The 14960-nt window shown below is 38.8% G+C and overlaps 1 protein-coding gene across 2 annotated transcripts in view; it reads left to right on the top strand.

Moving 5' to 3' along the window:
- UBALD2 (UBA like domain containing 2) overlaps positions 1–13697 on the top strand; it is a 65359-nt gene extending 51662 nt beyond the window's left edge. Inside the window, exon 3 of one of the 2 annotated variants that reach the window (XM_085616932.1) lies at positions 12183–13697. In XM_085616932.1, coding sequence (XP_085473058.1) covers positions 12183–12512 — 330 coding nt within the window. In that variant the 3' untranslated portion in view covers positions 12513–13697. The remainder of the gene's footprint in view (positions 1–12182) is intronic. The other variant, XM_085616933.1, reaches the window with a different exon arrangement.
- Positions 13698–14960: the final 1263 nt, after the last annotated feature.

The raw sequence follows: 14960 nt of genomic DNA, 5'->3' as shown, positions 1-14960 counted from the left end.
TTTTGTACCCACTTTTGTTTCTCTTATAAGTGCAAATAACCCTTCCATCCTCGCCCTCTGTTTAAAAACAAACTCTTCTGACTCCGTAGGCAAAACCTATTTGTTTTCCCAATATTGTTTTCTCCTCTTTTATAAGTCTTGGTCATGCCCCGTCTGTGCCTACTCTCATCTTTATCTTTTTCTTATTTCCCTACGGACTTCCACTTTCAGCATGTTCTTGTCTCTCCTAGTTGGAGGCCTGCCTACTTAAAACAAAATATATATATCTTACCATCTGGGGAGGGGGTGGGTCTTCATACCAACATCTATCTAGAGGCACTTCATCTCCCACCACCCTCTCCAACAAAGAAACCACAACATGGCTGAGGTTGCTGTTGGTGTCCTGGGGTGTTTTCACACCACTTAATGGAAATCAGATGCTTCTGGTCGGAGCCTCCCAAGTTGAACTGGAAACCCACTCAATGTAGGGGTTTCCGGCTCGCCTTCTCTGCCACTGTGCTCTTCACCTGGTGACCATATGAAAGGAGCAAATCGCTTGGCACACAGAGGCACTGTGAGAGTTGGCAGGTCTGTAGTTATCCTTTTGTCTCCACACCTCATTGTTACCTGAACAACTACACCCTTATGCGCCAGCGTCTCTTCCAGTTTTGCCCCTAAATGTCCTTCTGTTTCTTTAATTCAGTTCGATATTTCCTACTGTCCCTCCACAATCTCTTGCCTTTCTGTTCTTTCTCTACATTTTTTTCACAACCATCCTTTTGATTCCCTTTTACTTCCTGCATGTACTTCTTGTTCTCTTGCTACTATCTATACCAGCCTTTTAATAGAATCTCATCTCCCTCTTAGGACCGAATTGTGAGATTCTAATAAAATCAATTTAGATCTCTATGCCGTTGTATTCGTAGTTGTTAAAAAAAAAAAAAAAATAGCAGTGCCTAGAATGGATTTTGTTTTCAAAGTGGCTCTTAAACTGGTCTGAAGCATCTACACAGGTGGTAAGCGACTGTAAAGAAACTAAATAATATTAGCAGATTAATACAGCATATATACATAAAGACACATGTAAAATTGAAAATTTTAGAATGCTCGGTATATGTGAAGAAATTTGACGTTATAAATGAAGTTGATCTAGCCTTAGCTTGACTCTCGGCAGAAGCACAAGTACAGAAAACCGAATCTAGTATGAACAATTAGTGGCTCCAATTAAAGCTCTGGTATGTTTTTGCCAAAAAAGGGTGTGGAACCAGTGTAGGGGGCTATTTGCAAGGACAGTGCAGGGGATTTTTAATATTTGGTCTTCTGCTTTCCTGCTTCCTTTTTTCTCAACCAACTCTCAATGAAGCACACACAATTCCTGAATGCATTCATATACCACAATACTTGCTTACCCAAGCACTAGAACTTCCAAGCTTAATCTGGCTACTATCACGCATTCACTGCCTCTAAAACTCTGTGCTGTCGATTGCAAATTCTGATCAATACACTAACAAGAGACAACTGGCTGCAACTACGAACTGTACAAATGTTATATCCCTTCGCTCTAAGCGCATGAATCACCCTGTTAAAAATAAGAAACATATCTGACATCTACAAATTAAAAGGAGATGTAATACCTGTACATGAAACTAAAATTGGTATGATAGAAGCTATAGCTGTGAGATGGATTTGATAGCGGGTATGTGCTCTCCATCTGACACAAGAAAAATAGTCATCACCCTAATTGATAAAAAAACAGAGCGTGTCCAGACTCACTAAAGCTGACTGGAAATTCTATTTCTTTAACATACATGCTCAAAAATGCAGATGAACCCCCCCCCCCCCCCCCCCCTTCTGTCCGAACCCAAGTAATGATGTGAATGTGATCCTTCAAGCTACATGAATACTGGTAAGCGGAGAGTTTAACTTATTGGTGGATTGTACTACAGATAGATCATTGAAGTGCAGTTTTCATCCCTCAAGGTCATCCAGAACTTTAAAAAAATCTTTGCCCTAAATATAATTTGAAAAATACATGGTGGATACAACATCCAGACTGACTACACTTCTCATTACTTAATCAGTCTTTCTCTAGAATGTATTAGGTTTTTGATCTCAGGCAATCATCATCTCTAATCGTTACACATTGGAAAGAAGACTTATTTCAGACAACTCTTGCATAACTCTATCCATTACATGGAACACCTCACAAAAATCAAACGTGGAGCTTGAACAGACAAATCCTTAAAACCCAAGAGAAAATGTAAAAAATAAAGTTAGCAATTTCCAACTTCCTCTACGACAATTGTATAATGCTTTCTCAACTGCACTTCTAAAGGAAGCATTTAAAATAACCACCCAAGGTGTTTTAATCAGCATAAAAATGAATGTGATCAGAATCAGAAAGGATACACCCGGAAACTAGAAAATTAAACACTTTGAAATCCAACGTACACGGTCAACAATTAACAATCTCTTGGTTTCAATAAAAGAAATATGAATATAATGGAAGTTGTAAACACCAGAGCTGGTATTTGGATTATTAAGCAAACATTAATGTAGTTAATAAAAGCAAACTGAGCTGGGAAATTACTTTCCCCCCATATAAAATTAAAACATAACACCCTAAATATCTCTGCCATCAAAGGCAAAATGGACATAGTCCACAATAAACTTCAAAAGATCGCTGAACCTTCAGGTATTTCTAAACTGATTTCTGCCTGGATAAGATGATGAATATTCATGATTGTGAACAATATCTAACTAATCTAAATCTCCCTGCTCTGAGTTAATGTCTCTTTAGAGACCCTCACTGAGAACGCCAACCAATTCAGAAGAGGTTAAACCTTTAATTGGACAACTTAATTGGCAAGGCGGCTGTGCCTAACAGATTTACCTCACAATTTTATATAAACTTCGGACCTGCATTACATAATCTAATTTTAGATCAATTCCATCACTTCTTCACTATAGTAGAAATCCGAGGCACAGCCGCAGAGGCTTTAATTGGTGTTACCAAAAGAAGGAATAGATCTGACACTAACCAAAAACTGTAATCCTTTATCCTCAGTAAATCTGGACAGTTACATTTATGCTCTGGCCAATAGGTTAGAAAAAATACTACGTTATGGGTAAAAGTCTTTCCAGTGATAACTCTAGGTTTATTTCCCAAATTATAGAAGGAGCACAACTAACCACAACACCAAAGGAAGCAATTGTATTAGACGCAGAAAAGGCCTTTAACAAAGTCATTGGCTGTTTCTTAGCGCTGTCATACACACATTTAAATTGGGTAATAACTTATTAAAATGGTGATGGTCTTGAACACTGACCCTATAGCCAGGGTAAGAATGGGAGGAGTATTATCAGACTTTCTCCCTGGCCTTGTTTTAATTACTAATTGATCCATTACTAAACCCCATCAGAAAAAATATGGACAACTGGGGTAGAAAATGTAACTGTGTATAAGCAAGGTCGCAGCTTATGCTGTTGACATGCATATATTTACCAGAATGCGGTCTCCTCCATTTATGTTTAATGATCACAAATGACTTCTGCTCAAAAGTTGAGGGATATTCCCTGAACTAGGATTAATCCAAAGTAAGACCCTTAAACCGCTTGTATTCCAAAGACATTTTCAGCAATTCGGGTGTAGCCTTGCAATCTGAATTCTTAAAATCTTGGTATAGAATTTCAGGACTACCTATCTGAATCTAAAAAACACAATGATGAAAATAAACTAAATAAAATTTACGACCTACTTAAAGGGTTGTCTCCCAAATTCCTCTCCTGCCAAGGTAGAGGTGAGAGAATAAATAGAACGCCTAGGATAAATTACCTTGTCGGCATGATCCCCATTAACTTATCTAAATATTTGTTTCTCCAAATCAGACAAAACCTTGAACCTTTTCCTTTATAAAGGTAAACACCCAGGAATCTCTCTAAAACTATGCCTCCCCAAAGACCAAGATGGACTAAACTTGGCACATTTCGAAAATCATCAAAGACCTTCTTGTTTAAGCAAGGGGCACAGTGGGTTTCATTATTCTTTCTTAGTATCCACCATGGCGTTTAATTGAAAAATCAATCATCCTAGATTGTTATCAATTTCCTATCTAGCAACAAACAAAATAACATCTCTATGCTCTGAAATCATTCTACATGACACCAAATAGACTTGAAACAAAAGTTATGAACTCTGACTGTAGTTTACTTTTTGTAAATGAGAGCATTAAAATAAATGGCTCTACCCTCAATTCGACCCATTGGATGATAAAAGACATTTTCTGGGACAAGCCTCTGGTTCTCATAAAGAACCCCCCACATTTGGTAATCTCCAAAAAGCATTCTCATGCCAATTGCATAATTTTACTAAAACTTAAAGCTACTGTATTCAAACTTAAATGCTGAGCCCTTAATTTGTCAGTTTATAGCTACATTTTTTAAAGGAGGCCAGCACCTCTCTGAAACCTACTCTCTCCTCTGTCCCCAGTCTACGAAAATTGCTTAAAAGCTAAATGGGAGTTTGATACGTCCAATAATCAGTGCTATAATACAGCACAAATTAATTGGCTGAAAACGTGGATTTCCCCTTTTAGAAAAAGAATCATACCATCCATAGCACAGATGAAGTTTACGGTACTACACAAGCATTTATTTACTCCATATCGCCTACTCAAAATGAAAATGAAAGACCAGTCCAAATGCTGGAATTGCATCAAAGAGATCGGTGACCTGGCAAACATGCTGTTCAACAGCTCGCTGCTAAAAGATTGTTGGGATAAAATCTGTAACTTTATTGTGGTATCTTGGTCATCACCTTGACATTACCATAGTTACTGTTACTAGATGCTTATCACTGTTATAGATTGTTGTGGGAGGCATTCAGTTAGAGAGAGAGCTTGTCAAGTAAGGATGTACCTGCTTACTCCAATAAACGACCTTTCTCACTAAACTCTTCTTGGACCTTTACTACAAATTGGCGACTGAGGATTGTACAAGAATCCAGCTCAGAGACTTTTATAAAAGGATTACTTTCTTCAAATTTCATCCTGCACATATTCAGCAAAATTTGCGGAAGAAAATAAAGACGAGAAGGAAAAGAAATTTAAAATTTTACACAGGCGGATCTATTCAGAGGAGTAAGCAGAGAAGAGCCGCTCAATCTGAAGAAGTCATTGCTGCCTTTTGAAATCAACATATAATCCCTGGACCTAATTGGAACTCGTAATGCATGAAGATTTGTTACGTGGGATATAACACAAGTTCACCGTGGAAGACTTTCTACAAATATGTGAGTCAAATCAATTATAATTGCAGACATTATTTCAAAAGAAAAATCACGGTGATGATCTACAGTTAACACCGTAGCTGCATTTTTTAAAGCGACGACATTCCAGTGCTGACGTTCCAGCTCGCAGTCGACTACTTCCATTCCAGTTCGTGAGGAGGAAGAACACAGCAACTGTGAGCGGAGGAGAATATTCGCAGACCGGTGTCAACGCTCATCTGTTGAATCGACGACGTTCCAGGAAGGAGGTTCCAGCTTGCGATCACCTTCTTGCATTCCTGTTCGCGAGGTAGAAGAGAACGGAGACGGTGACCCTCTGCGAACGTAAGAGAGCTTCCTAACACAATCGTCGACGCCGTAGGAAATGTCAACGTGCATTACGTCATCGCGTAAGGTTACGCAACGTGACCTTACGAAGCCGCCATTTTGAGACTTAAGTAAATAAAAATAAAAAACAGTACGAGCACGAAAAATAAACATCCGGCAAGTTAAGACAATAATACCACTCAGAATGATACAGTAAAGGCACAGCATCGGAAGTAAAATATCCACGTAAATGTGAGACTAACTTTGATTTTCCTTTCTTCTCTGTTGTTTTAAATATAAAGACTACATTCACGGTGACATGCACACCTTAATTTGAAGTTGCATATTATCCTCTTTGTGAACATCTGGCCATGAGTTAAATAGTCCATCTATTTGTCATAATCCATTATTATTATTATTATTATTTCTACATTTAGGGGTATTTGTGCAATTCAAATTTTTCTACATTCATGAATATTTGTTTAAATTATAAGCAAGTCGATACTTATATTCATATCTTCTCATACAATCCATTATTTCACATTAGAATGGCAAGTCAAGGGTGCGGACTTGGGCTACCAGTTCCATTTCTAACTCGCCCAGGTGAACCAGCTTTAAAATGGCTAGATTGGAAAGATTATTTTCTAAATTACATCTCTGCATTAGAGGAAGAAAATGAAGATGAATTCACACCTTCTAGAAAGAAGAAAATGCTTCTACACAGTTTAGGACCTGAAGGCTCTAAAATGTATTACCAAATGGAAAAAAAAGACTAGACCAAGTGAAAACTCTAATGTATTCTTAGATGCTTTACATGATTTGGATGCTTACTATCAACCCACTGTATGTGTTGGAATTAACAGGTATGAATTTTTTCAACGCAAACAGAAAAATTAATCTGTGGAAGATTATGTATCTGCGTTGAAAAAACTTTCCATTAACTGCCAATTTGAAAACTTTCATGACAGTTTCATTAGAGATCAACTAGTAATGCATTCTAATAACAGTGCTATACAAGAAAAACTATGGTTCTGCGGGGATTCTCCTTTAAATGAAATCATTGCTATTGTCAAAAAAGGTGAGATGTCAAAAAGGTGTGCACAAATGGCTTTAAAGAAAAATGATGACAATAGTGTCGTAAGCAAAATTTCCACCACTAAAACTAGTAACAAAAGCGTAGAAAAAAATGGTTACAAAGACGCTAATAAAAAAATTATTAGTCACAACAAAACTGATTATGAAGACACTAGACCAACTTGTTATAGATGTGGATATAAGGGTCACACTGCTAGAGACAAGTGGTGCCCTGCCTTAAAATCTAAATGCAGTTACTGTGGGGTAATTGGTCATTTCACTAAAGCATGTAGAAGAAGAATCAACAAAAACAATGAGAATTGTAAGTTGTATTAATGATAGCAAAAATTAAGAAAATGATGGAAATGTAGGTTCAAGTGATGATGAAATTATCTGCATTGATGATTATGAAGGTTGTGACAATGTGAGTTCAAAAAAGAAAAAGAAGCCGGTGTGTGAAATAAATATTGGCGGCATAGATTTACAAATTGTTCCAGATTCAGGTTCACCCTATACCATCATACAACGAGCAGTATGGGAAGACAAATTTGAAAAAGTAATTACTCAAGAATTAAAACCCCCAGATATACAACCAGTAACGTATACCGGTGAAAAAATTCCAATGGTGGGTTTTGTAGAACTGGTGTTCAAATTTAAAGACAAAAGCACCACGGGAAAATTATACGTTGCGGAAAAGGGTCCATCCGTTCTAGGCTGGATTGACCAGGGAGAACTCTGCATTATACTCCACCCCAATACTAAAGATCAAGTCCTGTTATTAGATGAACCTGAGAAGAATATGGTAGATGACATGATAAAACAATTCCCCAAGGTATTTTCAGGTGAAGTAGGAAAATTGGAGGGTTTTGGCCATAAAATTGTACTCTAGAATGATGCTAAACCAGTTGCTCACAAAGCCAGGAAAAATCCCATTGGCATAAGAGATGGGGTAATGATTGAACTAGACCAATTAGAAAAAAAAGGGATAATTGAACCAGTTGAATGCGCAGAATGGATTGCTCCCTTGGTCGTTGCGCACAAACCTGACGGTCGTTTGCTTCTATGTATTGATCTGAGAGATCTCAATAAAAATATTGTGGTTGACAAATTCCCATTGCCCAGGATCGACTAATTATTAGCTTAGACAAAAAATATAAAATGGTTTTCCACGATTGACTTGATCTCGGCGTATCGCCAGATCCAGTTGCATGACAGCAGCAGAAGTCTAACCGCTTTTATAACTCCTTTTGGATGTTATCGTTTCGTACGCATGCCTTTTGGACTGGCTTCTGCTGCTGCCGTATTTCAAAGGCTAATGCACAAACTATTTAAGGGGTTAAAAAGGTGTCATATATTTTCAAGATGACATTTTGATAATGGGCCGGGACAAAAAAGAGCATGACGAAAGACTTAACACTGAACTCTCAAAATTGGCAGAGAAAGGTTTGACGGCAGAAATCAAAAAGTGCAAATTCAGGATGAGGTCTGTCACTTACCTGGGACATGAAGTTGGTGGGGATGGTATATCGCCAAAGAAAAGTCTGATTGAAGCAATCAAAGGTGCTCCATCTCCTAAGTCAAAAGATGATTTAAGATCATTTTTGGGGATGGCAGAATTTTACTTGAAGTTTGTAAGAAATTTTGCCACCAAGACTTGCAACATGAGGCAGCTGTTGAAAATAAAGCATGAATTTGTTTGGAATAGTGAATTAGAAAATGACTTCATTAAAATAAAAAATGACCTGTACTCTGCCTTACCTCTCCAAGCCTTTGATACCTTGGCGACCACTATAATCACAACTGACGCTAGCGGAAAAGGGCTTGGAGCAGTACTATCTCAAATTGATAACAATGGTGAAGAAATAACTATCTCATTTGCTTCTCGTTCCCTTTCACCATCTGAGGAAAATACTCCGTCATAGAAAAAGAAATGTTAGCTACAATATGGGCAATGGAAAAATGTAGACAATTTGTATGGGGTTCCAGTTTTGTACTTCGCACAGATCACAAATCCTTGCTTAAAGTACTAACCTCTGAAGGCATCTTCAAGGCCACACCCAGAATAGCCAAAATGAGTTTGAAACTTCTTGATTTTAATTATGGTGTAGAATATTTACCAGGTAAAAGGAACCAAGTGGCAGACTACTTGAGCAGATCACCATTACCATATGAAAGCTTTGAACAAAATGATTGGGATGAATTCAATGTAGCAGCAGTGTATGATGAAACTATTGCCATCTCTAAAGTAGAATGGGACACCGAATATTCGCGAGATGAAATTAAAAAAAAAAACTGCACATTTCATAACCAAGGGTTGGCCTGTCAAAAATAATAATCAAGGCGATTTAAGAGCACTTTGGGAAATACAAAGTGAACTGTCTATTGATGATTCTGGTTATATTTGCAGACGGGATAGAATTATAGTACCCTTAAATTTGAGATCAAGAATTTTAGAACTGAATCACGAAGGTCATCTCCGCATTTCTAAGCTAAAAAGTAAATTGAAATTATCTTATTGGTGGCCAAGTATCGATCGAGACTCTGAGAGATTTGTAAGAGATTGCTCCATATGTCAAAACTCAGATAAGACACTATGCGTATTAAGACCCACCCTGGGCACCAAATCACTTCCCAATGGGCCATGGGAAAATCTAAGCATTGATTGGTTGGGTCCTATCGATGAGAATGATGGTTGCCATAAGTATATCTTAGTAGTTATTGATGACTATTCGAAATGGCCAGAAGTTGAAATTAATGAGACATGTGACTCTAAACATACTATTACATTTTTGGAAAACATATTTCTACGTGAAGGAATTCCAAAAATGATGCGTAGCGACAATGGTTCACAATTTTCTTCTGACAAGTTCAAAAACTTTTTGGAAAGGAACGGAATTTGTGAGAAGAAAACTCCAGTATACAACCCTGCAGGTAATGGCATTGTAGAAAGATTCAACAGTCATTATGGGAAGTGTACAAGCCTTGTTGAAAGCAGGTACATGTTGGAAAAAAGAAGTTTTTAGCACAGTTTGGGCCTATAGAATCACTCCAACTGGTACAGGATATAATCCTTTTAGAATATTACGCGGTAGAGAACCGTTTTGTAAAGATAATGTTGCATGGTGTAACATGAAAACTTATGGAAAATGGTCACCTGCATTGGTCAGAGCCAATCTAAGGAAGATGCATGATACATACAAGATTAATTTTGACAACTCATAACACTTCTAATTGTTCACTAAATGTTGGTGATTGGGTTAAAGTTAAATTGCCCACCAGGTAAGAAACGGTCAAAGCAAATTTTCCACACCTTTACAAGTAATCACTACGTATTCTAAATCTGCCAAGTTAAGCGATGGAAAAATTTGGCATTACAATAGACTTTCAAAATTTATTCCAAGAAAAATTTACGATCCTATAAGAATCAGTTCTGGGATGAATTGGTTGTTGGATGAGGTTTCTGGTCTTAATGTCCGTGATATGAAAAGTACTATGATTCAATCCCAAAGTGCATCCTCCAACGATGGAGCTGGAACTTCAAGTGGTGTTAGAAGAACAACACGAACTGGTAGAGCAATTATAATGCCGCTGAAGTACCAAAACTATATTATGCATAATGAAAGAAGGGAAATGGGCTGCTCATAAAACCTGTTGCTCATAAACCTATTATTCCTATTAAGATCTATACTTATCTTATTTGTTTAAAAATTACTAAGTACAATACTATGTATTATTTTAACTTTGGGTTGATACTTTGTAACCAATCTTAACTTATGCTATGTTGTTTCTGTAAAAGAGGGAGATGTGGTATCTTGGTCATCACCTTGACATTACCATAGTTACTGTTACTAGATGCTTATCACTGTTCTAGATTGTTGTGTGAGACATTCAGTTAGAGAGAGAGCTTGTCAAGTAAGGATGTACCTGCTTACTCCAATAAACTACCTTTCCCACTAAACTCTTCTTGGACCTTTACTACATTTATCAATAAGGGTTTTCATGTCCCTCCACTCCGAATTTGGCTAAATCGTAAATGGAGCCATTTGCCAACACCATACTGATCTGCTGGAAAGACAGTCAGCTGCTAGATCTTATGCATACATGGGTTTTAAACCCACTCTGTGCAACTGAAAAACACAAAATAGATTTCCTTTCAGTCACACCCTATTACTCCAGCCATTTTTTTTAGGTTAATTCTCCATTCTGACCTTCTTTCTTTAAATACTTAACCATTTACCTTCCTTTGCACCTTCATACCGATACCTTTTTGTCTTGATCCACCCTCACCTACCTTTTCACCATTTTGCAGATGACACACGTTTTTCTCTGGTTCTGCTTTAACACTGCCACCAGCTTTATCCTGTTCATACTCCATTCTCTTTTCCTTTCACTCTGTCATGGCTATTTAGTCCATCATTCTTGTTCTTTTCTCCCTCGGTATTATTTCTTCATTTTTTTTGTTTTCTGAACCCCTTTTTTCTTTTTTCCTTAGCTTATTTCTTTCCTCATTTTCTTACTCTTTAGTGCCATTACTTTTTTTCGCCATTTATTTAATGTTTTTTCTCCTTCCCCCCTTCTGTTTTTTTTCTTGCTTTTCTTTCCTTTATTTTTTTATTCTTTTTCCTTCTGGTTTGTCCGCCAGCCATTTTTACTTTCTCTTTTTCTGCCTTCACTTACTTTACTATTGGCTTTTATTTTTCCTTTTATCTATCTTTCTTTATTGTGCTCTGAACCCTGTTTTTCTTTTTTTTATTCAGCCTCAGTACCCAAACCGTCTTCCAGGTTATGAGTCTATCAGTAGCTCTTAGGGGGTGGTACGAGTTGAGGGGAACCTGTGAAGAACACTTTCGATATGCAGTGCCAGACAGATGCTGAATTGGAAAAGTGCTGAAACTCCCTTCGAAGTCCCTGATCGATTCGACCTGTGGGTTTTGATAGCTGAATCCTGTCATTGTTTCCAAGCAAAAGAATGAAAAATAGGGCCGAGCTTGACAGCACATTGTCTTGAACTAGTTTGAACTATGGCCTGCATAATCACTGCCTTTTCAAGCACTTCTGGGGAATGGAGAATAGTTCCCAGTCCGGTGTATTAAGTATACCTTAACCTAGCTGTCTGCATTATAACACACCTCTGCATTCATAAACTAATCCTTCAGTAGGATGTCTGTGCTGGCAGGCTGTGGATATCTGAGGGGAAATTAGAAAGTTTAATACAAATGAAATGAGACATGCAAGTATGTGGTTGATAAACTTGCTAGACAGCTTTTTGTCTGCAAGCAGGGAGGTTGTGGCTCGTTGCCTTTGGCATGTAACACCTGGGATTGGGCACACTCCTATACCACCTTTGCTGATTACTTAATGAAACTGCCCTGTCTCCTGTCACACCGCTCTTATTCCAGATTCAATTTGCCAGCTCCTTACTGCAGCCATTGTATCCACTCTTCTCCATGGCCAGTCTCAATGCGAGGACGTGGTTTAAGGTTTATCATCATAGAGGGATGGTTTTTGCTAACCTGTGTTTGTCTTCTCTCCCTAGATGTGTACCCCCAGCAACACACCAGCTACGCCGCCCAACTTCCCAGATGCCTTGGCCATGTTTTCCAAGCTACGGACCTCGGAAAGCCTGCAGGGCGGCAACAGTCCAATCGCCTCTATGGCATGTTCTCCACCAGGCAGCTTTAGTCCCTTCTGGGCCTCCTCACCACCAAGTCAGCAGCCCACATGGATCCCACCCTCCTCACCAACAGGGCATAGTCTGCACCATCATCACCACCACCTGCATCACCAGCAACCTATGTGGCCCCCAGTAGCACAGCAAGGGGGCAGCCAGCAAAAAGCCATGGCCGCAATGGACGGTCAGAGATAAGACACAGCCCTTGAGAGGGCCCGTTGGGTGGAAGGGCCTGGCGGGGCTGAAATCAAGTTGCAAGCCACGCCTCCTGCAAAAAAAAATGAACTGGAATATTTTGTATTTTTTCAAAAGCGATCATGCTAGTTTTCTTCCACAAGGTTAGAAAAACTGATTTTTTTTTTTTAAAGAGATATAACTATAATATATAAGTATATATAATGTAAAGGAATTCTCACCTTTCCTGCATTGCAGGGGAGGTGGCTCTTCAGTGACAATTGTGTGTGAACTTCCAATCGTGAGGAAGCTACGCTTAAAAGATAATTATGGATGCCCCACCACCATTAAAGCCAGCGTGACATGGGTCTCGTTTTGAGCAGGAGGAATGTTTGTAAGCTACGCCACCTTCATTTGCTTTTCTACTGCAGTCCTCCTTCGGTTTCAGTGGTGCACTGCTAGCTGCAGATGAGTTGTTCCAACAGGAGTTGCATACATGACTGATAAGTATCCTGTCACCGCTTCGACCTAAGTGCGCATTGAGATTGACACTACTGAGCAGGGGCTCAGCTCCCGCCGACCCACACGAAGAGGGTGGGGCTGATTATTTTTATTTAATTTTTTTATTTTTTAACACAGCACGACGCAGCTGGCTTTAACTCTGTTGATAAGAATTGTATAACCGAAAAGTGTGGAAGGTTTGTGATTCACCTCGGCCTGAAGCAGCCGAGTGCCCGACTTTCTAGCTCTCACTCTGGTGGATTACGGATTGAATTGGGTAAAAAGTTGTACTTTGACTGCTTTTTATGTGAGTTGAACTTTGCTCTGTTCATCGGTGATAACACGTTCAGCACACCTGGCATTTAAGGGATGTCTGATGGGAAAATTCGCTGATTTGGTGTCGGACGTGTCCATGAAGCAGTGGGTTTTTGTTTCGTGTAAGAATCCAGGAAGTGGGGGGTGGGGGTGCCTGTCATGCCTGCAAACACCAGGAAATGCAGGTGTGAGAAGTGGACAAAGGAATCCAATAAAGCATCTTGTATGAGAATTACATGTGGGACTTGGCTTCCAGCGATGTCTGGTGCGTTTTCAGTTAAATTTAGTGTTTTTGTTCACTTTCCTGCTGAAAGTTGGTGAGTTTTTTGTACCATGTTTTTTAATTAGTTTGGGAAATTATTAAACTGCATCACCAACTTGAAAAAGAAATTAGCTCTGTGTGATGACTTGCCTTTTTTGCATAGTTTGAAAATTGTAGTTTTGTTTACCATGCGCTTTTTCTTAAATCAAACAGTCAGCTGCAGATTTTAACTTTTTTTACTCTTAATAGTTCCATTTTTATTTCTTGGCAATTAGTAGGATCGGTTTCTCTAGCGCCATGATGCCTATTGGGAGTGAGTGAGCTGTATACATATTAACTACAGTAATGAGGTGCACCAAGGCAGTTGTTAGGATGACCGAGTTAGTTCCCGGGCAGTAATAGACATTGTTTTTCCAAGTTTACTGTAGTACTTTGTGCCACAGAAATGCAAGTGAGCTCTCCTGATCAGTCCTTAGCTTATGATCAGTGAGGGGGAGCCCTAATTTCTTGAATTCTTCCTATAGGGTTCATATAAAAAATCATCCTCTGAACTGTTATGTTCCCCAGTGTACCCCAATCTAGGCCTAGGTGGCTACACAACCTTTTACCTACAGTTGTCCTACCTTGCTCTGCATAACGGTTTTAGCATTGACCTTTTACACAGTTATGTACTCAATAAAACAGCCTAGGACTTCTGCGGAGCCCACCGTTAATTTGTAGAGGTAGGTTGCCGTTTACTATCCGTGTGGTATTGCTACTCCAGCTTTGAAGCATTTGGAGCTCCAGAGGAATTCTATGAAGAGCAACATAACTGTGTCCTCTCTTGCCCATGTCCCCTTCTTCTAATAACATAGCAAAACAAGCATTTTTAATGCAATAGGTCTTGCATTTACGCAAATTTGAGTTATTGGCATTTTAAATGACAATGCCTTTTATTTAGGTTCTGGTTTTTAAAACAATTAAAAGGAATTGTCATTTACAATGGTAATAGCCTAAACTCTTACAAATGCAAGACCTATTGCATTGTAAATACTTGTTTGTAAAATTGCTCTATGCTGCGCTTTCACTTTAATGGCAGCCACGCCCCTTTCTTTAGACGATCCACGTCTAAAGAAAGGTGTAGGCTGCCAATAAAGTGAAAGCGCAGTATGGGGCGCTTTTACAGAAAATAAATTGTCAAGTTGACAAAGGTGTGTTTTTTTGTAAAAGCACCCCATTCCGCGCTTTCAGTATAATGTTGGCTACGCCCCTTTCTTTTAGACATGGATCGTCTGAGGAAAGGTGCGGCCGCCATTAAAGTCTAAGCGCTTTAAAAAATAAAAAGCATTTGTTAAGAAGCCTAGCGCGTGCAGAAGTGCCGTGCTCTGCAGGGTGCGTTTTTGAAAGATAAA

This window comes from Triturus cristatus, chromosome 7 (assembly GCF_964204655.1).
Source record: "Triturus cristatus chromosome 7, aTriCri1.1, whole genome shotgun sequence".
NCBI classification, from domain to species: domain Eukaryota; kingdom Metazoa; phylum Chordata; class Amphibia; order Caudata; family Salamandridae; genus Triturus; species Triturus cristatus.
This window is presented reverse-complemented; position numbering and strand designations above follow the sequence as displayed.